This window comes from Chrysemys picta, chromosome 5, assembly GCF_011386835.1.
Source record: "Chrysemys picta bellii isolate R12L10 chromosome 5, ASM1138683v2, whole genome shotgun sequence".
NCBI classification, from domain to species: Eukaryota; Metazoa; Chordata; order Testudines; family Emydidae; genus Chrysemys; species Chrysemys picta.
This window is the reverse complement of record NC_088795.1, coordinates 143,051,648-143,078,126: the sequence shown is the minus strand read 5'-3', so window position 1 is coordinate 143,078,126 and position 26,479 is coordinate 143,051,648. Positions and strand designations below refer to the sequence as shown.

Here is a 26,479-nt window from a genome sequence, read left to right as displayed (position 1 = left end):
GAACAGAATATAATTATATTTTAATGTAATTAGTAGTTCTTTGGTTGGTTGATTAAAGTCTATATTGGCTGATAACTGACAATTTTTCAGAGTAGCAGCCGTGTTAGTCTGTATCCGCAAAAAGAAGAACAGGAGTACTTGTGGCACCTTAGAGACTAACAAATTTATTAGAGCATAAGCTTTCGTGGACTACAGCCCACTTCTTCGGATGCATATAGAATGGAACATATATTGAGGAGCTGATGGATTTCCACTCCATACGGCTAAATGCAGTGCCTTGCATAATGACAGGTTTCAGAGTAGCAGCCGTGTTAGTCTGTATCCGCAAAAAGCAAAAATCCGCAAAAATTCTTTTGACAGAATTTTGTATATCATTATTTATTTTCTTTGGTGAATTTCAATTTTTACAATGGATGTCAAAAACAATCAACAAATACACCTCTACCCTGATATAACGCTGTCCTCAGGGAACCAAAAAAATCTTACTGCATTATAGGTGAAACCGCGTTATATCGAACTTATTTTATCTGCCGGAGTGCGCAGCCTTGTCCCCCGCCCGGAGCGCTGCTTTACCGCGTTATATCCGAATTTGTGTTATACCGGGTTGCATTATATGGGGGTAGAGATGTAGTGATACTACAGAGAAAGACAAAAACATATGCAACATAGTTGGGCCCCGGACCCCCTTCTGGACCGCCGGGCCCCGGTAACTTGTACCGGCTTCCCCCTGCCCCCTTGTCGGCCCTGGTTGTCTCCTAGCCCAGCGTCCAGACACACACACACAGTGGGCAGCAGCCCTGGACTAGCAGCAGGAGCAGAGCTGACCCTGTGGGGACTGGTGTCCCCTAGGGAGCTGGAGGGCAAACTCAGCCTGGCTGGGGAAATTTCCCAGCAAAACTCTACAAACTGGGAGTCATCAGTGGGGAAGGAAAAGCCCAGCTGAGGGATCTGCTGTCAGGTCCCTAGAGGCCAGTTCTCAGGGGGAACCTGCCTGCAGGCCTGGGACTCCCCAGCCCCCCACAGCCAGTCCTGCCCTTGCCCTGGCTGGCTCCAGACTGACTCAAAATGGCTTCTCCCCTCTCCTGAGCTCCCTGGGAGGGGCATGTCACTCCCTAGTGATTGCTGGGCAGAGTCAGACTCTGAGTTTGCCTTGGCTCCCCCTGAGCTGCCAGCAGACAGAGCCCCAGAGATCTCGGTCCTCTCCTTGGGGGTTACATATATTCATTACTAGTAATTTCCCTTTTCTTCCATCTGTTATATTACTTCTTATAGAGGCCTTCCTACCCCTCTAAATCAGATCCATTTTTTTTTTTTTTTTAAACCAGCACAGCCTTCTTCCTTGAGAGTGGGATTGTGCCTTTTGGGGCATGTAGTGAAGAGTTCTCAAACATTTCCCAATTATCATTTCCATTTTCCTGATTAAATCCTTCCACCAGCTAATTCGGCACATAATTGTTTTCAGCTTTGTGAAACTGGCCCTTTTAAGGCACCAAATACATATCACTGGTCAGGACTGTATTCTGTGTGCACATTATAAATGTGATGGAGTCATGATCACAGGTACCCACGCTACTGCGAATTTTTAATTCTGTGATCAGTTCCTCGTTGTCTGTCAAGACGAGGTCTGATCTAGAATTTCCCTGTGTTGGCTGCAACACTTTCTGAATTAGGAAGTTTTATTTATAATATGTAGAAGCTCCATGTTTCGTACTGACAGTATGAGACCTCGAGCATGTGTACCTCCAATGGAGGTCCCCCGGAACACAGCTCTCTTACCTACACATTAGAGATTAGTTCATAAGGAGCCAGTCATCCTGGTCCCTGGTGTGATTTGGTGGCCTGTAGCAGACCTCAACTAATGCCCATCTTGTGCTTTATTTAATCATATGCTAGTGTAGCCATCTTCAGCTTTTGTTGGATGATGTTGTTAAAGAGAACATATATTCAGTATTTAAATGAGTTGTCTGGCTTTTTCCTTTGCATAACACATTCTGCACATAGTACATAATATGCAGGTTCCGATGGTAAATGTCTTTCATAAAGGCTTTCTCAGCTTCGCTGCTTTTGCAAACGGACTCCATCAGATCATCTATAGTCACCACACTCCTGTTATTTCTAGGAAATAAATATTCATCATGGCAAATATCAGCAGAACTTTCCAGCAATTTGTTGCAAGGAGATGTATGTAACAATTCCTTATACCGTAGTTGCCAACAGCAATAACACCACACATTCTTTTCAGGCATGCACGAGAAGAGTCTGGTACCATTTTCTAACCATCATTAATAAAAAAAAATGATTTTCCTGAATTTGAAGGGCCACAAAGCAAAGAGGAAGGCTGGACAAATTGGGTGTAGCTCTGCATAATGCGCTAAATGCATTTGGCCAGGTTTCAAAATCCATCTTGAGGATCATTTTGTTGTAGACTAGTCTGAATTTGTCTCGCTTCAGCTTCCAGCCAGTGGATCTCGTTCTGCCTTTGGCTGCTAGATTAAAGAGTCCTCTGCTTCAGAATCTCTTCCCCATGATCAAATCATCTCTCAAACATCTCCTTTTTAAACCTAAATAGATCTTCGTTAGTCTCTCACTGTGAGGCAGCTTTTCCAGCCCTTAAGTCATTCTTGTAGCATTTTTCTGAACTCCTTCCAATTTTTCAACATCCTTTTTAAAATGTAGGCACCAGAATTAGACAAAGTATTCCAGGGATTGTCTCACTAATACTCTATACAAAGGTAATAATACCTTCCTATTTCTACTTGATACTCCTCTAACTATACATCCAAGCATTGCATTTGGTCTTTTTTCTACAGCATCACACTGCAAGCTCATGTTTATCCGGTTATCAACCATGACCCCGAGGTACTTTTCAGTGTCACTGAATTCCAGGATACTGTCTCCCATGCTATAAGTGTAACTTATATTCTTGGTTCCTAGATGTTAGATCTTGCATTTATCTGTATTGACACATGTTGTTCAAATTAACCCAGCCTACCAAGCAACCCAGTTTGTGCTGTCAAACCATCACAATTTACTGTTGTTTACCACTCCACCAATCTGTGTCATATGAAAACTTTACCCACACCGATTTCATGTTTTCTTCCAGATCATTGATAGAAATAGCACTGGGACAAGAACAGAACACTTTGGTATCTCATCTCACTGGATGTTGATTTACATTTACACTTATTTCTTGTGCTCTAGCAGTTAGCCAGTCTTTAAACCATTCAATATGTGCTGCATTGAGTTGGTATTGTGCTAATTTTTAAAAATCAGAACATAATACAGTATTAAGTGAATTGCCTTACAGAAGTCTAAGTATATTCCATCAGCACAGTTTTCTTTGTCAACCAAACTTATAATCTCCTAAAAAAACAATATCAGGTTTGTTTGACAGGACCCATTCTCCATAAAACCAAGTTGACTGGCATTAATTAGGCAGCCATCCTTTAATTTTTTATTGATTGAATCGTATATCAGCTTTTCCATGGTTTTGCCCTGGATCAATATCTGGCTAACTGGCCTATAGCTACTCAGATCATCCCATTTACCCTTTTAAAATATTGGTACAACATCAGCTTTAGTCGATTCCTCTAGAATTTTCCCAGTGTTCCAAGTTTTGTTAAATACCAACATCAGTGTCTCAAGCTTCTCCGCCATCTCTTCAAAGACATACATGTGCACACCCCTCCCTGCAAAATAATTAAACCAACAAAACCATGCAGTACGAGCATGTGTGAAACTCATCCCTCTCCTTGTATGTTATTCCTTTTTCTCCCAGACGCTTTGTCTGTCTTAACTATGTAGAAGGCAAGCTCTCCTGGGCAGGCACTGATTCTGCACGTGTATCTGTACAGCACCTGGTGTCAAGCTGCCTTCAGGGACTCAAGAGAATGGGTACCAATCTCAGGGCAGACTGTTGGGAAGCAGGGCACAAACCCCAAACGGGCTGTGAGTTCTATAGTTGGGTTTCACCAACCAATGATCCAGTGTAAACTCCTCAGGTACCATAACAGCCTAAACCTGGAGTCACAGACAGTTCCCTTGAGTGCTCCAATCTGTCTTGCCACTCAGATTAGCCTACCTTTGTTACAGATAGTCCCTTACACCAAGAATCACAGCAATATTCAAGTTACTCCCAGTCCCTAACACCAGGTCAGTTGCATCTCAGGTCTCATACCAAAGACAACGCTTGTGGCCAATCCTACAATAAACTATCTAAAGATTTATTAAATAGGAAAAGGAGACAAGGTTAAAGCAGGTAAACAAACAAACACACACACACACACACACACACGAATTACAATCTTCAGTTTCAAAAGGCAAGAGAAGCTTCTATAATAAGCAAGGCTCTATATGTCCTTTAGGGCTAACGCAGGCTGAGCAGCTGGGAGACTCTTGCTTCTGCCTAGAAAACCTTGCCCCCCACCCACCAATGTCCAAGCAGTGCAGAGGTCCAGTTCCTTCTTGTTAGGAGTTTTTATCCCCCTCGTCCCATGTGCTCTGAGCTGCAAACTCAGCTGACTGGAGGAATCCACTTGCACGACTCGTCTTCACAGAGAGGGGATGGGGATAGTAGAGCAACTAAGTCCTTTGTGCTCTTTAATATCCCACTATAGTTTGTCTGGCATCAGTGGACCTTCCCTGTTGGCCAGGACATAACCCCTTCTGTTGGAGATCAGCCTTTCGTACTAAGTAATGTCTCTTTCCTGTCTGGTGACTTACACAGTCACAGCGGCTCACAATGCAACCGCTCAAATATTACATAAGAACGGCCAGACTGGGCCAGACCAAAGGTCCATTTACAGGATCCTGGCTGCCGACAGTGGCCAATGCCAGGTGCCCCAGAGGGAATGAACAGAGCAGGGAATCATCAAGTGATCCAGCCCCTGTCACCCATTCCCAGCTTCTGGCAAACAGAGGCTAAGGCAGGGGTGGCCAATTTGTGGCTCCAGAGCCACGTGCGGCTCTTCAGAGGTTAACATGCGGCTCCTTGTAGAGGCACCGACTCCGGGGCTGGAGCTACAGGCACCAACTTTCCAATGTGCCGGGGGGGCTCACTGCTCAACCCCTGGCTCTGCCATAGGCCCTGCCTCCACTCTCCCCTTCCCACCCCCTCCCCTGAGCCTGCTGTGCCCTCGTTCCTCCTCGTCCTCCCCAGAGCCTCCTGCACGCCACAAAACAGCTGATTGGGAGGTGTGGGGAGGAAGTGGGAGGTGCTGATCGGTGGGGCTGCTGGTGGGTGGGAGGCGCTGGGGGCTGGAGGGGGGTAGCAGATGGGGGGGCTGCTGATGTATTACTGGGGCTCTTTGACAATGTACATTGGTAAATTCTGGCTCCTTCTCAGGCTCAGGTTGGCCACCCCTGGGTTAGGGCCACTATTCCTGCCCATCTTGGCTAAATAGCCATTGATGGATCTATTCACCACGAACTTACCTAGTTCTTTTTTTGAACCCTCTTATAGTTTTCGCCTTCACAACATCCTCTGGCAAAGAGTTCCACAGGTTCATAGAATATCAGGGTTGGAAGGGACCTCAGGAGGTCATCTAGTCCAACCCTCTGCTCAAAGCAGGACCAATTCCCAACTAAATCATCCCAGCCAGGGCTTTGTCAAGCCTGACCTTAAAAACCTCTAAGGAAGGAGATTCCACCACCTCCCTAGGTAACCCATTCCAGTGCTTCACCACCCTCCTAGTGAGAAAGGTTGGATATTAGGAAAAACTAACTCCTGCCCCCCACTGCAACTTGAGACCATTACTCCTTGTTCTGTCATCAGGTACCACTGAGAACAGTCTAGATCCATCCTCTTTGGAACCCCCTTTTAGATAGTTGAAAGCAGCTATCAAATCCCACCTCATTCTTCTCTTCTGCAGACTAAATAATCCCAGTTCCCGCAGCCTCTCCTCATAAGTCATGTGCTCCAGTCCCCTAATCATTTTTGTTGCCCTCTGCCAGACTCTTTCCAATTTTTCCACATCCTCCTTGTAGCATGGGGCCCAAAACTGGACACAGTATTCCAGATGAGGCCTCACCAATGCCGAATAGAGGGGAACGATCACGTCCCTCGATCTGCTGGCAATGCCCCTACTTATACAGTCCAGAATGCCATTAGCCTTCTTGGCAACAAGGGCACACTGTTGACTCATATCCAGCTTCTTGTCCACTGTAACCACTACGTCTTTTCTGCAGAACTGCTGCCTAACCGTTCGGTCCCTAGTCTGTAGCAGTGCATGGGATTCTTCTGTCCCAAGTGTGTTGACTGTGTTGGGGTAAGAAATACTTCCTTTTGTGTGTTTTAAACCTGCTGCCTATTAATTTCATTTGGTGACCACTAGTTCTTATGTTATGAGAAGGAATAAATAACACTTCCTTTTTTACTTTCTCTACACCACTCATGGTTTTATAGACCTCTATCATATCCCCCCTTAGTTGTCTCTTTTCCAAGCTGAAAAGTCCCAGTTTTATTAATCTCTCCTCAAATGGAAGCTGTTCCTTACCCCTAATCATTTTTGTTGCCCTTTTCTGTACCTTACAATGTGGGATCCAGATACTGTAAGAGAGATTAATGCTGGCAGCAACGCAAGTATTCAATAACATCTAAACATCAAACACATTCTTAGAATTCTAACACTTATTTTAACAACACTAACACACAAGTGAGCCATGATCATTCCAGCCAGGACTTTGTCAGTGTTTCATTGACGTGTGGGGACCTTCGCATGAGCTGGCACCTGGTCTGCCAGGATCACACCTGGCAGAATGGATCCCCAATTCTGCTTGGGGCCTCTGGAATAGGCAACCGTCTGCCTTGAAAGCCGATGGTGCAAGCACCAAAACAGTTGATTTACTGGGCGCCATGCTGCAGCATCATGAGTGGCTAGGAAATCCAATTCTTGAGAGACCATCTTTGCCACAAACAGAGGAGGAAGTGGGCGTATTACTAGCGCTTGAGGCCTGCTGCACTTTCCTCTTCTCTCTTTGCTTCCCTCTCTCTTAACCACGTCTCGCCAGCCTCTCTGATTCCATAGTACAGTGCGTCCCTCCAGCATGGCCTGTTGTTAGCTGCCTCTTCCTAGCTTACCATGTCAGTGCTGAAAGTTTCCGAGTCCTGGGGCCTTTGCAAGTTTTCCATACTGGAGATCCTTTGTAATGTGTCCATCATCCATCCAGAGCAGATAACTAAGCCAACAATGAAAACATCTGTGTTTAGTGATAAAATTTGGGATTTTTGCTTTCTCAAGTTCATTGTTATCAGGAACTTTGGTTTCCAACTTGATATTTGGCATATGGTGACGACAGCAGGTGTGGAAGGTGTTTAGCTTTCTGTTGTGCCTCCTGGAGGTGGTCCATCTCTCACCACCATATAGCAGCATGCTCAGAACACTCATTTTCGGGTGTTCAGTGTTAGTTTCCTGTTATCACATACACGCTTGGCCCGTTGGCCGAATGTGCTAGCTGCCTTTCCAATGCAAGAATTAAGCTCATCAGGGATCGAGACAGGTTATTTCATACAATTGATCCTAGGAAGAAGAACTTGTGTATAACTTCTAGTGTGGTGTTACCTATTGAAACATCGGGTGCAGTCAACACACCTTGTGCCATAATCATTTTCTTCTTTAGACTAACGGTTAATCCAAAGTCACAGCAAGCTGGCACAAAGCTGTCGCAAAGTTGCTGGAGCACTTCTTCACTATGTGCAACCAAAGGCCTCTGGAATACTAATTAATTAATTAATAGTTTCCCCTGCTGTTTTATTACCTCCATAAAGATGATGAATTTGGGGAGGTGGACTGCATGTGAGGAAGACAAGCAGGGTTTAGTCTAGGGGTGGGCAGACTACGGCCTGGGGGCTGCATCCAGCCCTTCAAACCTTTTAATCCAGTCCTCGAGTTCCCACTGGGGAGCAGGGTCCAGGGCTTGCCCCACTCCCGTGCTCCAGCTGGGGAGCGGGGCCGGGGACTTGCCCCACTCTGCACGTGCTGTGGCTCCGCGTGGCTCCTGGAAGCAGCGGCATGTCCCCCCTCTGGCTCCTACATGTAGGGGCAGCCAGGGGGCTCCGCACATTGCCCCCACCCCAAGCACTGCCTCCACAGCTCCCACTGGCCAGGAACTGCAGCCAATGGGAGCTGCAGGGGTGGCTCCTGCGGAGGGGGCAGCGTGCAGAGCCATCTGGCCGTGCCTCCAACTAGGAGCCAGAGGGGGGACATGCCGCTCCTTCCAGGAGCTGCCTAAGGTAAGCGCCATCCGGAGCCTGCACCCCGACCTCCTCCCCCAGCCCTGATCCCCCTCCCACCCTCTGAAACCCTTGGTCCCAGCCCAGAGCCCCCTCCTGCACCCCAACCCCCTCATCCCTCGCCCCACCCCAGAGCCCATACATCCAGCTGGAGTCACACACCCCCTCTGCACGACAATCCCCTGCCCCAGTCCGGAGCCCCCTCCTGCACCCTGAACTTCTCATTTCTGGCCCCACCCCGGAGTCCGCACCCCTAGCCAGAACCCTCACCCCTTCCCAGACCTCAACCCCCAATTTCGTGAGCATTCATGGCCCGCCATACAATTTCTGTACCCAGATGCGTCCCTCGGGCCAAAAAGTTTGCCCACCCCTGGTTTAGTCCCTGGTGCAGCAATTATACAGGTTTCCAACGCAAGTGGGGATCAGGAGGCTGTCTGAGTTGCCTGTTGACTCTTTGTGCTGGTGAACGCAGCTGGATTGACATCCCTGGCAAGTAAAGTCCACTTTAGCCACAGAACAGACAGAGCCCAGTGCTAGCTTCGCCCACACCAATCCAGCCCCCTGCGAGCGTTCTTCAGCCCACCGCCAGGGTGGGGCCTACTCGCTCTTGTCCTTTCTGCCCAGTCCCTCAATGGTCTCTAGAACAATTGTGGCAGGTTTTGTGAGGTGAGCATTTGCCTGTGGAACTGGCCTACGTCAGTTCATGCCACAGTTTGTGGCTAACGTGCAGCATGGCCAATCCCTCTTATCTCTCCCTACATCTGCAGTAGCTCAAAGATCACAGCGGTGAATGACTTGGCACTCTGTCTGAGGGGTTTTGGTTTTGTTGTCCTACAGAATTGGCAGGTCTCATTTCCCGTTTTTATTTCTCAATCACACGTTTAGGTGAGCGAGACATTCACAAACCCGTCAGGAAGGCCACTGAACACAGGCTAATCGTGAAGTTTTCCACTTACCATGAGGGCAGGAAAAGAGGAAAATGCCTATGAGAATGTGACCAGAGTAATTCCGAGTCGGCAGCTTGGGGAAGGTAAGAGGCATTAGATCTTTTATTTCATCTTTCCTGGGCTTCCTTTTCTCGACGGTTCAGCTTTGCTGAGTGGCGATCGCTGGTGGGCATGGGATGCACAGCCTGTTCTGACCACTTGAGCTGCACAAGTGGTGTTCAGTCTGTTTCTGAACTTTTCTTCCATGGGAGAGGAGCCAAACACTACAGCCCCTGGCTTGTGTTATGTGAGCGGTCAGCTGGGTGATCCGGATGGTCCCTTCTGGCCCTATGAATCTGTCTGGACAGGAACACCGCTTGACCAGTTTTCTTTTAAAAAAACTATCAGATTTGAGGGGAAGATTCATATTTTATCTAAATTGGTTCAGCCACTTCCTGCCAGAACTAATTTTTGGAACTTCCAAAATTTCTAGATATTCCCCCTTCTCCTGGGATCTAGTTTGTGTTCATACAGCTTCCCCGAGAGACATCAAACTCTCCCAAAATCTTAAAGGGCCATGCCATGCAGTCGGGGTAGGCTGAGCACTAAACATCACTACCTTTAAAGGGACAGACTCTCCCCTCCCACCCATATAATTATAGGCCTGGCTGTCTGATGTTCATCCAAAGCAAAATAAAGGGGTGGTTGACATGGGACTCAAATAATAAAGAATTAAAGGAGATTAATACAATTAATTCTGGAATGCATTAATGGGTGTGTTGTGAGCAAGACACGAGAAGTCATTCTTCCACTCTACTCTGCGCTGGTTAGGCCTCAACTGGAGTACTGTGTCCAGTTCTGGACACTGCATTTCAAGAAAGATGTGGAGAAATTGGAGAGGGTCCAGAGGAGAGCAACAAGAATGATTAAAGGTCTTGAGAACATGACCTAGGAAGGAAGGCTGAAAGAATTGGGTTTGTTTAGTTTGGAAAAGAGAAGACTGAGAGGGGACATGATAGCAATTTTCAGGTATCTAAAAGGGTGTCATAAGGAGGAGGGAGAAAATTTGTTCACCTTAGCCTCTAAGGATAGAACCAGAAACAATGGGTTTAAACTGCAGCAAGGGAGGTCTAGGTTGGACATTAGGAAAAAGTTCCTAACTGTCAGGGTGGTTAAACACTGGAACAAATTGCCTAGGGAGGTTGTGGAATCTCCGTCTCTGGAGATATTTAAGAGTAGGTTAGATAAATGTCTATCAGGGATGGTCTAGACAGTATTTGGTCCTGCCATGCGGGCAGGGGCCTGGACTCGATGACCTCTCGAGGTCCCTTCCAGTCCTAGAATCTATGAATGCAAATCAACATGGGTTTATGTAAAATAGATCTTGTCAAACTAACTTGTGGCACCTTAGAGACTAACAAATTTATTAGAGCATAAGCTTTCGTGGGCTACTGCCCACTTCTTCAGCTGCATATAGAGTGGAACATATATTGAGGATATATATATATATATATATATATATATATACACACACACACACACACACACACACACACACACACACACACACCATACAGACTAACACGGCTGCTACTCTGAAACCTGTCAAACTAACTTGCTATCTTTCTTGGATGAGACTACAAATTTGGTTAATCATGGTGATAGTGTTGATGTAATATAATTGCAATCTGTAAGGCATTTGACTTGGTACCACCAGCGCCAGATTAATCTTTTGTGGGCCCCAGAGCCAGGACTATAACCCTTCCTCCCACGCTCCACACCCACTCTTCCCTCTGAGGGCCCGCCCCCACTTGGCCTCTTCTCCTCAAGACCCTTCCCCCATTCGTCCTTTTCTCCCAGGCCCTTCCCGCCACTCGCATGGGAGGGGGAGAGGAGCAAACGGTGAGAGGTGCTTCAGGGGGAAGACGCCGAGCAGGGGTGGGGTCTCGGGGCGGAGCAGGGGATGGGGCCACAGTCTAGGCACCAGGGCGCCTTCTGAGTGTGGACCCGGTGCCATGGCACCATTGGCGCCATTGCAAATCTGGTACTGATTAAGAAACTAGAATTATTGAACATCAACATGGCACATAGCCAGTTTTTAATAACTAAAATGTAATTGTAAATGGGGAATCATCAGAGAACAGGTGCATTTTTAGTGGTGTCCTGCAGGGATCAGTTCTTGTTTTCCTGGAAGAAAACATAAAATCATCACTGACACAATTTGCAGGTGCCACAAAGATGGCGGTGTGACAGGTTGGATCACAGAAACCCCCTTGGGAACTGCCAACTGATGTGCCAAGACTACTTCTGCCCCTGCTTTCCCGGCCAGCTCGGGACCCCAGCACCCTGTCTTGCTGAGCCAGACACGCCCGTCTGCTCCAACACAGACCCAGGGTCTGAACCACGTGCCCCCAAGCTGCAGAATTAACTGAAAGCAACTTACAGAAATGTTCCTGCCTTTAACACTCAGATGCCCAACTCCCAATGGGGCCTAAACCCCAAATAAATCCGTTATACCTGGTATAAAGCTTATACAGGGTAAACCCATAAATTGTTCGCCCTCTATAACATGGATAGAGAGATATGCACAGCTGTTTGCCTCCCACTCCCCAGGTATTAATACATACTCTGGGTTAATTAATAAGTAAAAAGTGATTTTATTAAATACAGAAAATAGGATTTAAGTGGTTCCAAGTAGTAACAGACAGAACAAAGTGAATTACCAAGTAAAATAAAATAAAACCCGCAAATCGAAGTCTAATACAGTCATACAACTACATACAGATAAAATCTCACCCTCAGAGATGTTTCCATAAGCTTCTTTCACAGACTTGTGGGGAAATAGAGCAGGGGGGGCCTTCTTTTTAATAGCCAGAGCTGTGAATCTGAAGGCCCCGAAATAAACTCTCCAACAGAGATCTGTTATGCTAACTACCCTTACACAAAGCAGTACAGGCCAGGGCCTGAACTAGACTGGACTGCACAATTCCCTGCCAAACTCGGTCAAGGGTCATGACCAGAAGAAGGGAGGCCACAAAGAAGAAGGGAGGCCACACTTCCAGGATGGGGGATTCTGTCCTGGGTAGCAGGGACTCTGAAAAAGACATGGGAGTCATGGTAGGTAATAAACTGAATATGAGCTCCCAGTGAGATGCTGAGGCCAAACAGGCTAATGCAATCCTGGGAGGCATAACCACGGTTTCTCAAGTAGGAGTAAGGCGGTTGTATTACTTTTGTGTTGGTCACTGGTGCTACTGCTGCTGGAATACTATGTCCAGCTCCTGTGTCTACACTTCAAGAAGGATGTTGATAAATTTGAGAGGGTTCAGGAAAGCGCCACCGGAATTATTAAAGGATTAGAAAACCGGACTTACTGAATCATAGAAATGTAGGGCTTGAAGGGATCTCAAGTGGTCATCTAGTCCAGCCCCCTGTGCTGAGGCAGGACCAAGTAAACCTAGACCAGCCCTGACAGATGTTTGCCCAACCTGTTCTTAAAAACCTCCAATGACAGTGTGACGGAACTGGGGTGCCGCTGAGCCCTCTGACATACCAACCTGGGTTCCCTCTTACACTGTGATGCTGTGACAAGCTGCAAACCTCTCCAGGTTCTGCGCTTACACAGCCATCCACAGGCAGGGACACACCCAGCTGAATCACATGAATGTTTTCACCAGCTACTCATGAACTAACAATAGAGAGGCTCCAGCCAATTCCCTCCAGCTCCCCAGCCTAGGACCCCAAGGTTGTACCGTCCTGCCCTGGTCAGAAGCCTGACCAGTGTAAATTTATTACCCAGTCTGCCCCCGCCTCAACGTGGAGAGGGCACGCACCAGCTTTTGTATGGTGAGCAGATTTCCCAAGCATTTCAACCAAAACACACTGTTTAAGGTAAAATATAAAACAGACTGATTAGCTACAGACAGATTTTAAGGGATTATAAATGCACAGATCAAAGTTGGTTACCTAAGAAATAAAAGTAAAATCACAACCTGAGTTCTAGTCACTAGACAGGATTTGAATCAAGCCGTGTCTCACCCTGATGGTCTAGGTCCTTACTACACAAGCTGGGATTCTCCTGTCCAGCCTGGGACCATCTTCCCCTTGTCAGTCTTTGTTCTCCAGACACGTTTCCAGGGATTGAGTTGTGGGGGGAGAGAGGCCAAGTGAAGATGTCACTTCTCCTCTCTTATAGAGTCTTCCAGCTTGGTGGAAACATCTATGCTTGGGTCAAGCAGTCTCCATTGTCTGTGTTCTCGCTGAGAAGTCTCCATTGTACAGGTTCCTGGAACAGTCCTTGGGAGTGTGGATTCCTTTTAATGGGCCATCAGCATGTCGGGCTCCTCCATTGTTGCACCTGAAAGGCTGGTTGTGGGTGTTCCCAACCTCGCAACATATTTCAGTAACACACACGCAGTGAAACTTTATAACTCCACAAACAATGGTAGTACATACAATCCAACGGGATATTAATGTTCAACAGATCAAGTCTTTTAAGACATACTTTGTACAAAACATATAATTATATCACCCTGGTAGATGTGGGGGTATCAGGGTACTGCTTTGGAGCACAGAGTCCCACATCCAGGGACTCCACAACCTCCCTTGGACACCTATTCCAGAGCTTAACTACCCTTAGAGTTAGAAAGTTTTTCTCAATATCTAACCTAAATCTCCCTTGCTGCCAACTAAGCTGATCGCTTCTTGGTCTATCTTCAGTGGATATGGAGAACAATTGATCACCATCCTCTTTATAACAACCTTTAACATATTTGAAGACTGTTATCAGCTCCCCTTTCAGCCTTCCTTTCTCGAGACTAAAATAGCCCAATTCTTTCAACCTTTCCTCATCGGTCAGTATAGCAGATGGCCACTTACAGAGTGACCCCTCCTGGCCAGGGATGTCTCTGCAGGCTCCTCGCCACTGGGTTTTCTTCTTATAAGGGCCCTTTAAGAACTTACAGAGGCTTTCTCTGATTAATAACGTTCTTACCTGGGCTAGTTTAGTACCAGAACCAGTTTACAGCAACCCAGAGTCCCAAGCAAAAACCTGTTCCAACCACACAAAGAAAAAGTCCTTACTTAGCTCTGGTGTTTTCTTTTACCCCCAGGGCTTTTCTTCCGTCCCAGTCTGATCTCCCAACCAGCCCTCCCAGCTCTCCCTCACTGGGGCTCTGACTTTCAGTCTCAGACACAGCCAGGGTTTCCTGACTCACCCCTTTTTCTCCCTGCAGTATCCTTCAGCACAGCTGCAGCTCCTTCTGCGTCCCTCTTTTACTGCTCTTTGTAGAGAATTGCCTTATTCCCCTCAGATGGGGCTCATTCCGTATTCAGTTGGCTTGGTGCGAGGCTCTCCAGCTGGCAGGGCAAGGCATCCCGTTGCAGTCAGGTTTTCTCTTATCATGTTTGTTGCTCTCTGGACTCTCTCCAATTTGTCTTTCTTAAAGTGCAGTGCCCAGAACTGGACACAATCCTCCGGAGGAGGCCTCACCAGTGCCGAGCAGAGCGGGACAATTACCTCCTGTGTCTTACATACGACATTCCTGTTAATACAACTCAGAATGACATTTGCCTTTTTCGCAACTGCATCATGTTCTTGACTCATTCAATTTGTGATCCACTATAAGCCCCAGGTCCTTGTCAGCTGTACTACTGCCTAACCACTTCCCCCCCATTTTGTGTTTGTGTCACAATTTTCCTTTCTAAGTGTAGTACTTCACACTTATCTTTATTGAATTTCATCTTATTGATTTCAGACCAATTCTCCAATTTCTCAAGATCATTTTGTACTCTAATCCTGTCTTTCAAACTGCTTGTAACCTCTTCCACTTTGGCATCATCTGCAAATTTTATAAGCCTGCTCTCCATTACACCATCCAAGTTGTTAATGAAAATATTGAATAGTACCAAACTCAGAACACACCCTTGTGGGACCCTACTGGATACATCCTCCCGGTTTGACAGTGAACCATTGATAACTATCCTTTGAGTACGGTCTTAACCAGTTGTGCACCCGCCTTATAGTAATTTCATCTACACCACATTTCCCTAGTTTGCTTATGAGAATGTCACATAGGACTGTGTCAAAAACCTTACTAAAGTCCAGATATATCACATCTACTTCCTCCCTGCTATCCACTAGTGAGAAACTCCAGGAGCTCCATCTATTTAGCTTATGAAAGAGAGGTTAAGGGATGGCTTGATCACAGTCTCTAAGTACCTACATGGGGAACCCAAATTTAATAATACAGGGTTCTGCAGTTTAGCAGACAAAGGAATAACACAGTGGTTATGCTTTTGTCAACCTTTTTTCACTTGTGGACTCCTAAAAAATGTCGAATGGAGGTGCAAACCCCTTTGGAAATCTTAGATATAGTCTGTGGACCCCCAGGGATGTGTGGACCACAGGTTGAAAACCACTGTTCTGTGGTAACAACAACCTTTAATAGACATCTTAGACATAGTCTGCGGCCCCCCAGGGGTCCACAGACCATAGGTTGAAAAACACTAGTATAACACAACCCAGTGGCTGCAAGTTGAAGCTAGACAAATTCAGACTAGAAATGAGGCACACATTTTTAACAGTGCGGGTACTTAATCGTTGGAACAACTTATCATAGAATCATAGAATATCAGGATTGGAAGGGACCTCAGGAGGTATCTAGTCCAACCCCCTGCTCAAAGCAGGACCAATCCCGAACTAAATCAGAGGCTGTGGTGGATTCCCCATCACTGGAAATTTAAAAATCAAGATTGGATGTTTTCCCAAAAGATACGCTCTACATCAACAACAGCTGTTGGACTTGAAGCAGGAATTATCGTAGGGCAGTCCTTTGGCCTGTGTTATGCAGGATGTCTGACTAGATGATCACAATGGTCTCTCTGAACTAGAAATCTATGAAAATATGAATTTCTAATTTACACAACCACTTAATAAATTTAGATATTTATAAGACTCCCTGTGTGTGTGTGTGTGTGTGTGTTTGTATATATATATATTCTTTTTATTCTATTAGTATATGATTTTAACTTTATAATAATCAATAGCATTTCAGCCCTTGAAATGCAGCTGTAACATTTCCTCTTCTCCTTCAAGGAAAACTACTTGAGACATCTCAGAAGAGAGAGGTCATCATCCGTGTTGTACTTATACTGCTGAGTCTTTCCCTCGGTGCTTCTTTTGTTACAATGACCATTATGTGTAAGTTCAGCTGTAGCTATAAACTCAACATTTATGTGAGTTTTGGGGGGGTGGGAGGAGGGTAGTAAAAACTATTAAGTGTTGAAGGCTGGAATGTCATTGTTTTGGTAATGCGTTCAGGCTGCTTGAGCTGTTCCACCTGCTCAGTGCTTCTGCTCTTGGAGCTCCAATGTTATCAGCACTCGCAGAGACTGCAGCCTGCTAATTCAACAGACCTCAATGTTACTCATAAAGAAAGACCACTGGCGCAATTCGCCGACAAAGGCACTCGGCCAGGTTTATTGCCCTCAAGGCACATTCCTAGTGTCCCCCAGGAGCAACAGATACACTAACACATGAGTGCCCCGTTGCAAGGAACGGCTCAGTCAGCAGTGGGAATTTCTGCTGTCCCCTCGGCCACACACAGTATTAAGGCAAGGTACCCCGACGTTTATAAGAACATAAGAATGACCATACTGGGTTAGACCAAAGGTCCATCTAGCCCAGTCTCCTGTCTTCCGACAGTGGCCAATGCCAGGTGCCCCAGAGGGAATGAACTGAACAGGGAATCATCAAGTGATCCATCCCCTGTCTCTCATTCCCAGCTTCTGGCAAACACAGGCTAGGGACACCATTCCTGCCCATCCTGGCTAATAGCCATTGATGGACCTGTCCTCCATGAATTTATCTAGTTCTTTTTTGAACCCTGTTATGGTCTTGGCCTTCAGAACATGCTCTGGCAAGGAGTTCCAGAGGTTGACTGTACATTGTGTGAATAAATACTTCCTTTTATTTGTTTTAAACCTGCTGCCTATTAATTTCATTTGGTGACCCCTAGTTCTTGTGTTATGAGAAGTAGTAAACAACACTTCCTTATTTACTTTCTCTACACCCGTCATGATTTTATAGACCTCAATCATATCTTCCCTTAGCTGTCTCTAGGTCTGAGACAAAAAATTTACATACCCACCTTATATGTCTCATAACATCTGCTTGTTACCTCCCCTTGTCCCTTGCTCCAGATGTTGTGGGCAAAACATCCCTCTTCCTCACTTCTGTCAAACCCTCTTATCTTGTGCTAGGTCAGGATGTACCTGGGCTAATCTCTTGGAATGTTTTCACATACATACTCAGTATCTGTTGCTTCTTAGAAGTGCCTGTGTTTTAGCAAGGCTAGCGGTGCCCTTGCCAAGTTCATGTATCGGACAGTGAATCTGCTTTCTTACATGGCCTGACTTTGGTTCATGGCATGGCCTGACTTTGCTGACTATGGTTCAGACCTCAGCTCTTACACCAGGCCCAGTGCTCCAGGCTCGCTCGCTCTCTGACAAAAAACATCCATTTAATGATAGGGTTTTTTTTATATTTAACTACGTTACAAAAAGAACTTGAAGGTTGCAAGAAGGAGCACTCAAAAGTCAGAAAATTCCAAAAGTAAATTTGTCCCAAAAGACCTTAAGTCTTCCCCCTTTGACATTGATTACAAATAATTTATAATTACAGGATCACATTCTCTTTGTTCTGCCAGATCCTTGTCTCATCCAGTGTGAAGCCTGGACAGTGTGCAGGAAATGAGGAATTTGTTCAATATGCATTTTTGTCCTCTCTCGCCCTTGAGTGGATGCCTGCCTAATTTACTACATATCCCTCCCTCATTCACTGACAGTAGTGTCCATTCAGATATACACCATGGTAACTGCCAATAGAATTTGACCAAAAATAAGGCATAGATCCATAAATTTCAGCCCAAAACATGAAAGCTAATAAAGGTCTAATCAACTGAAAAGACCCTTTAGAATGGAAATATCAAGGAATCTTAATTATACCATGTGCCATATGTCACTCTGCACTCAAACTACAATATATGGAAGGAAGATTTAGGAAAATACCACAGAGTGATCCAGGCTTCCTGTAGCATCAGCACAGCTAGGAGACGTTCTCTGGCTTGTGCTATGCAGAAGGGCAGACTAGTTGATTTTATGATCTCTTCTATCCTTAAAATCTATTAATCTAAACTTGCGGCATCTCCTTCAGACGATTTAGTTAAACGGGTGTAATGTCCTCGTGTGAACACTCTTATTTCAGTTTGAGTGCTTTGCTTTACACTGACTTTAAGTGAATCAGTCTGAGGCATTCGGAAACTAAACTATGAGGCTCCCCACATGGAAGTTGCACATGTTTAACCAACTCCATTTCTAAACCAATTTAATTTTCTCGTGTAGACAAACCCTTAGCACCCACTGGCGTGAGGGAAGGTACTGCAATCCAATTTCTTCTTTCTCCTCTGAAGAAAGGGGGCAAAGTGTCGACTCTCCAGTCATTTCTCTCCCCTGTCATCTCTTGTAGATCACCGAGAGCTCAGGGAGAAACACCAAGTTGCAGAAGCATTTCAGAAAATCAAAGTCTCTTTGAAGCTTCGCAACGTATCTTATTCACCAGCCCTGGAACAAAATGGCAAGTATTATTATTGTATTAGAATCTTGTCTGCTGACTTCTCCTGTGATCCCCTTACTCACACTGAGCGGTGCCTTACTCCGTGAGTTGTCCCATTCGTTCCAGTGGGGCGTGAAGATGGCACCCCATGCATAGAGGGTATTTTACTGCATTTATCTACGCTTTGTGTCACTTCAAGGTATTTGCAGGACTGTGAGTCAGCTGGTGTGACAGGCCCGGGTCAGTTCACACCTAGTATGCATGGAGCTTACAACTACGGAAGCAAGACATCCTAAACCCTCCGAATATCATCTGAGATCCCGGAGTGGACAATTGCTACAGCTTGGGCCTACCCCGCACGCCAGCGCCCCTTTAACTATTTTAATGGGTTTTAGGCCTCCCGTTACTGGACCAGCTGCAGCTGTTAATGGAGGAAGTCGGCACATCTTGCACCACGATGCGGAAGCAGTACAGTAAGTAACAGGAGCACAATTAGAATTTCCAGGTTTCTAGTTTTCGACCACAAAGCCCAGTCAAAAAGGGACCCCAGCGGCTCCGGTCAGCACAGCTGACCGGGCTGTTAAAAGTCCGGTCACCGGCATAGGGGGGCTAAGGCAGGCTCCCTGACTGCCATGGCTCCGTGCAGCTCCTGGAAGTAGCGGCATGTCCCCCCTCCGGGTCCTATGCCTAGGAGCAGCCAGGGGGATCTGCACGCTGCCCCCGCGCAAGCGTCAGCTCTGCCATTCCCATTGGCCAGGAACCACGGCCAATAGGAGCTGCGGGGGTGGCGCCTGTGGATGGGGCAGCGTGCAGAGCCGCCTAGCCGCGCCTCTGCATAGAAGTCGGACCAGGGACATGCCACTGCTTCCAGGAGCTGCTTGAGGTAAGCGCCACAGGGAGCCTGCACCCCACAGGTGCCACAAGTCCTCCTGTTCTTTTTAAGAAAAGCGCTATAGAAGAGCTGGGTATTATTATTATTCTGGTTTCCACTGAAGAGAAAATGTAGGCAGCAGATACAGCAGTGTGCAATAGCACAGCAGACCACTAGGAGGCACTAGACCCTCGGACATATGTAAGCGGCTTGGTCAACTGCTCAAGGAAAATCCCGTTTCATGCTGGTGGAGCAGGTAAATACATTTTAATAACAAGTGGCAGAAGAGAAACTAGTAGAATGGGCAATGGAGTGCAGCGCTCTTTGGGATCCCTCATGTGGGCACAAAAGTTACTTATTGTGATGCTGGAGAATCAGGATTCAGAAGTTCCCTGAGCTTGGGGCAGCTGAAGGGCAGGAGAAATGCAGCAGTAGAAACCCTGAGCTCCCTGCGTGTGTCCCTGTGACTTTAGCCCGGGCGTCTCACCTCAGTCTCTGCTCCTAGGTGACGTGCTGACAAAGCTCCCCAGGGGCTGGAGGTTTTACGGTGGGAACTTTTATTACTTTTCACAAGAAAAAAAATCATGGGATGAGGCCGAGCGGTTCTGTGTGTCTCAGGATTTGCACCTGACCTCTGTCTCCTCCCAGGCGGAACAGGTGAGTGCAGGAAGCTCCTAGGGGTTTGGACAATGGCTCAATGCCTTGTGTCATACCAGAAGGAGGTGGAAAGTGGCAGCTGAGGTTGGAAACCGTCGGAAAGGATGCCAAGCCTTGGAACGTGACTCAGGGGATTCACCCATCAGTTTAAAAGCAGAGACGGGCAGAGGAACAGTGCCAGGATCTGGATTTCCCAGAGTCTGGGGTTCTGGGGGAGGGGGATTTGGGGTCAGGCTCATTTCTGATTTTCCCTACTTCCAATGTAGCATTTCCTGCAAACCCAATGACCTTTCCCAGGGAGGACCCGCTTTGATCCCTCTCCCCAGGACTGAGCTCCTGCTGGACAATCTGGAAGCCTGTATCTGGAAGGCTTGTGTGCAAGGGGCCATGCACCTCTCAGAGAATCCTCTCTCCCCACATGCCCACTGTAGCCCTCTCCCCAGGCCTCTGCGGCACTTTCGGAGGAGGAAAATCCCACCCTCCGGCAGGGCTAGACTTTGCACCCAGTTCTCTGTTCCGAGCTTTGCCTCCTCCAAGGGCAGGGCGCTGGTGTGAACTCTGAGGTGCCGTCAGTCACTGCCGCAGCCCAGCTCTGAGGGGCTGTGGGGGGAGTGTTCTGAGACAGGTCGCTGCTGGTAGCCCCAGGCAGATACAGATGCAGACACAGACACAGAGATGCTCCAGGACTCCCTCAGGGTCTCCCAGCTAGTCACTGTCAGCGTTGGGGGCAGGACACCATGTCTCCCGCTGCCCAGTGCCCAGCTCACACCACCAGACGCCCTTTCCTCTCCCCCAAATCTGTTCAGCCCAGGCAGCTGCGGCTGCATCCTGCAGCCTCTCTTGGGTGACCTGGACATGCTGCAAACTGTGTTGTGCAGGAGTTTCTCTCCAGGGAGATCCAGGGAGAAGGTCACTGGATTGGACTCACCGACCGGGGGACAGAAGGCAGCTGGCGCTGGGTGGATGGCACAGAATACAGAGCAGACGCAAGCAGGGGGTGAGTAAAGCTTGAGAGAAGTGATTATTTATTACACGTTTGCTCACAAGCTCCTTCGGGCAGTGTCTGTACGGCCCCTTGTGTCTATGCAGCACCCGGCACAGCAGGCCCGATCCTGAGGGAGGCCCCCGGGCGCTGCCACAACAGCAATGAATCCTCTCAGGAATTTCTGCTAATGCCCCTTTGCTCAGAGCAGGAGCCTAAACACGGAGCGTGTGTTCAGTGCCGAATGAGACCCAGGGCCAGAGCCTCCCCTGGGGTAACTCGGCATTGACTTGAATGAACCACAGGGATTTACACCAGCTGAGGATCTGGCCCCAAGTCAACTCAGTACAGCCAGGTGAGTCTGGAGTGAGCGGCAGGTTCACGCTCTGCTTGGGATTGCACTGCGCTCCCCAGGGGCGGCTCTAGGCACCAGCAAAGCAAACACGTGCTTGGGGCAGCCCATTTGCAGGGGCGGCAGCCGGGGGATCCAGCCTGGGAGCTGAGAACCAACAGGGACCCTGGGAGCTGTAGTTCCTTGGTGAGCTCCCTGCCTATAGAGCCAGCCCTGGAGCAGGGAAAGAACTACATTTCCCAGCATTCCCTTGGCCACTACCAACAGGAAAGAGGGGGAGGGAGTGAGGAAGCTGAGACCTCATGCTGCAGCCTGCTGTGAATGGAGAGCTGCGCTGGGAGGGGCAGGGAGACCATATTTTAACATTCAAAAAATAGGTCACTCCATGGGGAAGGAGGGTAGCCCCACCCTGCCCCCATCCACTCCCTCTGACTGCCCCCCACAGAAACCCCAACCCATCCAACCCCCCTGCTCCCTCTCCCGGGACCCCTGCCCCAACTGCCCCCCAGGACCCCACCCCTATCTAAGCCCCACTGGTCCTTGTCCCCTGATTGCCCCCTCCTGGGATCCCAACCCCTATCTAAGCCTCCCTTCTCCTTGTCCCCAACTGTCCCCTCCTGAGACCCCCCCCCAACTTCCCCCCTAGGACCCCACCCCCTACCTGTCCCCTGACAAACCCCTGGGACTCCCATGCCTATCCAACTGCTGCCTGTCCCCTGACTGCCCCCCCGAACCCCTGACCCCTCTAACCCCCCCTTCTCCCTGCTCCCGACTGCCCCCCGGAACCTCCGCTCCATCCAACCCCCCCTGCTGCCTGTCCCTTGACTGCCCCCCCGAACCCCTGACCCCTCTAACCGCCCCTTCTCCCTGCCCCTGACTGCCCCCTGGAACCTCCACCCCATCCAACCCCCCCCTGCTGCCTGTCCCTTGACTGCCCCCCGGAACCCCTGACCCCTTCTCCAACCCCCCAGCCCTTTACCGTGCCACTCAGACCAGCGTGTCTGGCTTCGTGCAGCGCCAGACACGCTGCTGCATACATGGTGCCGTGCTCCCCTGCGGAGCCACAGGCCCCCCGCCCCGCCAGCACCTGCCTTCCAGATTTGAACACCTCAAAATTCAGGAGTGCTCTAGCTCAGTTTGGGCGGCTGTTACTTCATTTCTCCCAAATCAAATATACTGATCCACGGTAACTTGCTGAAGAAAAAGTAGGATAAAATTGAGCAAGAAATGCTTCCCAGTGGTTATTAGGACTGGAATTGCTATTTTCAACAGCCATTGCCTTTTGTTTGTTTGTTTAAAAGGAAGACAGTGATATTGCATTGGCAAATTCCCCATAGAAAGAAAGAGTGGAACAAAAGAATAATAAAGGCACCTCAACTTTTCCTCATTTATGTAGGACAGTCTTATAATCTGCATCCAGATATCCTCCAATCACACACGCTGAAAATTGTTCCACTTCACTGCAGTTCTGTAACCATATGGGAACCAATCCTGTCTGTGTTCTGTGCACATCTAAAATTCCTGCTGAATGACCCGCCCTGGGAGTGAGTTACCAGTGACCCAGGGCTGCGGCGGAAGGAGGGTGCAGGTGGTGGTGGTGGGGGGAGAGCCCAGGGCTGGGGCAGCAGGAGCTGTGTGTGTGGGGGGGCACTGGTGGGGAGGAATGAGGGAGCCCAGAGCTGGGGCAGCAGGGGGTGTGGGTGTGGGGGAGAGCCCAGGGCTGGGACAGCAGGAGGGTGTGGCGAGGAGCCCAGGGCTGGGATGCGGGGCAGCCAAAATTTTTTTTGCTTGGGGTGGCAAAAACCCTAGAGCCGGCCCTGATCTGGCCTCAAGTCAACTCAGTACAGCCAGGTGAGTCTGGAGTGAGCGGCAGGTTCACGCTCTCCTTGGGATTGCACTGCGCTCTCCCCTCTGTCAGGCTGGGGAAGGGGAGGCTGTGGGGCCGGAGGCATGGCCGGAGCCAGCTGCAGTCGGTGCAGTGACCTCAGTGGGCTGTGGACTGGGCCCATAAGCAGAGCCTTGGAGAAGTTAATGACTGACCCCCGCTGCCCTCTCTTCCCGTTCCTGCGTTCCCATCTCGGGGGTGCCTGGGACGTGCTGTGCCACGTGCTCTTTGGTTCTGGGCACTGAGATCGGAGTTGCTGCTGTCAGCATTTGGAGCCACAGACTGACTTGGGCTCTTTGCTGGCCTGTCCGGCGCAGGGCAGTTGCTACCCCCAGCGGTCAGAAGCCCTTCGTTACCATGGCCACAAGAGCTGTAGAGAACTCTGAGGGGTGGCCGGGGGGTGGATCGATTCACTGCGTCATTGCTGGGTGTCTTGGTCCCCTGCCAACCATAGAGTCCACAGAGCAGGACTGAGCTCAGGAATTGGCTGTGGTTCTCCCCTGAGACATTAACACTCTGATCTGCAGGTTCTGGGCGCAGAATCAGCCAGACAACTGGGATCAGGGGATAGGAGGCAGAGAAGACTGTGTTCATATCCATCCACACAACGGGAATTTGTGGAATGATGCGAACTGCGCTCTGCCTTCTAGGTGGATTTGTAAGCAGGCCCATGGACTGGCTGGGCTGTGATATTCAGGTCCCAGTATCTCAGAAAGCACCTGAATTTCCAAGCTATGGAGCATGTTTTCCAGACACCTGCCGATGAGGAGCCCTGTGCACTGGAGGGGGCCGCATGGGATGTGCATTGCAGGGATGCTTTGTCTTGGTGTGATATTTCTGGCTGTAACAGAGACAGCTGCCTTATGCCGCTCAGGGTGGCTGACTCTGTATGTTTTCACGTCTGTCACTGAATAAAGTCCTTGGATCATGGAGTTATTGTTTCATAATCACCCAATAAATAATGATTTGCTTGACTTGAATTTCTAATTTTTGCACCTTTGGATCAGATGTTATGATGATGTCAGAACCATCTATATATACATTTAAAACGTCCAGTTGTATCTGGTAAGCAAGGTATGTCGCAAAATAGGTTTGGGCCACCGAGGAGATAAATTCAGGCTCAGCTGGGAGACCAGATTCAACAGCTGTTCGAATTTTCCTATCCCTGCCCTGCTGTGCCACGTATCAAAACGTGTGTGTCCCTTCCACCCAACAGGAGCAGTCCCTCCCCAATCCGGTGTTTTTCTGCATCTCAGGCTGCTCTTCCTTCAAAGACGTGTAATATTTATTCCCAAGGGCATTTAGTACTGGGAGAAAGATGACCGCCCCGACGACTGATGTTGTCAAGGCTGAATCCCCACTCTGTCACTGCGAGTGCAGAAGTGGGGCCCGCAAGGATTTTAAAAATTAATCCTGGCCACTCCAGCCTTGTATTACACTGCCAAGGTCACAGCTTTTCTCTGACCTTGGCTTGGTAAATGCTGTCACCACCCAAATGCAAAAAACCCAAAACCTTTTAACCCAGGAAGGGGCACTCAGGAATACTTCCCTGTGGGGTACCCTCTAGCGCTTTCACACCCCCCCCTCCCGGGGAAGAGCTGAGAAAGAAACAAAGGGAATTAGCTGTGGCTACCAGCTAATCAAACAACATGCACAAACCTCTCAGGACACCAAAAATCCAATCTGTTCTTAAAAAAGGTAAATTTTATTAAAAACAAAAGGAAAAAATTACATTTGGAACTTAGGCTTTTGCTAGATTTTAAAAGAGCAATTCCAAAAATTAAGCACCCAAAAATAGCTTCCTTGGGGGTTCAGCTGAAAGCAAACAAAAGCATCTGGGGTTAGCACAGAGAAGATCCACAAGCCTTAAAAAGTAGACAGAAATAAACCTGATCGCGTCTAGCTAAACATTCTGATTTACTTACACCTTTGGATTGTTAAAAGTAGTTCTAGATATGATCTGATGATTTCATATCTGGTTCAAACTTTCAACAGAATTCCCGCTGCCCCATCTCGTCAGCCCAGAGAGCAACAGACAAAGGGAAAGTTTCTTTCCCAATATTAAAAAGTTCTACCTTCCCATTGGCTCTTTTGGTCAGGTGCCCACTTCTTTTCTTTTACCTGTGGCTTGTTAACCCTTTACAGGTAAAGCAAGCAGAGAACAGATCAAGAGAGATTTTACAGCTAACTGGCTGGGTGTCCATCAAAGGGAGCTACTCCCTCCCCCCCTTCATGTATCACACGCCCCCCAAATCACAGCTGGTGCTGGCCAGCCTGGTTCAGATCGGGTCCACACCGGCTGGGATTTCTTCCTGGAGGTTTAGGAAACAGAATTAAGAAGATACATGCACCTCTAATTTCACTAATAATTACATGAAGAACTAAACAGTACTTTATACATTTCATGGACTACAATGACTTAGAATACAGGGACATTTTCACCTGGCTGATTCTGGGAAACCTTTCCGGGAGAGTGCAACAGCCACTTTGTTAGAGGCTCCTGAAATATGTTGTATTTCAAAATCAAAGTCTTGGAGAGCTAAACTCCACCGACAAAGTTTTTTGTTAGTCTCTTTGACTGTGTGAAGCCACTTCATTGCAGCATGGTCGATCTGCAGGTGGAACCGCCATCCGCAAATGTATGGGCGTAGCTTCTCCTGAGCATACCCGATGGCCTAACATTCTTTTTCTGAGACTGACTAGTGGCTTTCCCTCTCAGAAAGTTTTTAGCTGAGAAACACGACTGGATGGAATTGTTGATCTGGTCCTTCCTGCATTAAAACTGCTCCTACACCACGCTCGGACGCATCTGTGGTTATGACGAGCAGTTGGTTGAAGTCTGGGGCCCTCAGTACTGGGCCAGACATAACAAGGGCCACCTTAAGCTGATTAAAGGCTTTCTGACGCTTCTCAGTCCACTGAACTGAATTTGGTTGTTTTTTCCTGGTCAGGTCTGTCAGTGG

The 26,479-nt window shown here is 48.1% G+C and overlaps 1 protein-coding gene across 2 annotated transcripts in view; it reads left to right on the top strand.

Moving 5' to 3' along the window:
• Nucleotides 1–24,490, top strand: part of LOC135983843 (C-type lectin domain family 4 member F-like) — a 34,465-nt gene extending 9,975 nt beyond the window's left edge. For both annotated transcript variants that reach the window (XM_065597396.1, XM_065597395.1), the window contains 7 exons: nt 9,116–9,260; nt 16,253–16,357; nt 18,683–18,790; nt 19,165–19,242; nt 20,146–20,297; nt 21,176–21,294; nt 24,044–24,490. In XM_065597396.1, coding sequence (XP_065453468.1) covers nt 9,188–9,260; nt 16,253–16,357; nt 18,683–18,790; nt 19,165–19,242; nt 20,146–20,297; nt 21,176–21,294; nt 24,044–24,206 — 798 coding nt within the window. In that variant the 5' untranslated portion in view covers nt 9,116–9,187 and the 3' untranslated portion in view covers nt 24,207–24,490. The remainder of the gene's footprint in view (nt 1–9,115; nt 9,261–16,252; nt 16,358–18,682; nt 18,791–19,164; nt 19,243–20,145; nt 20,298–21,175; nt 21,295–24,043) is intronic.
• The last annotated feature ends 1,989 nt before the right edge of the window (nt 24,491–26,479 follow it).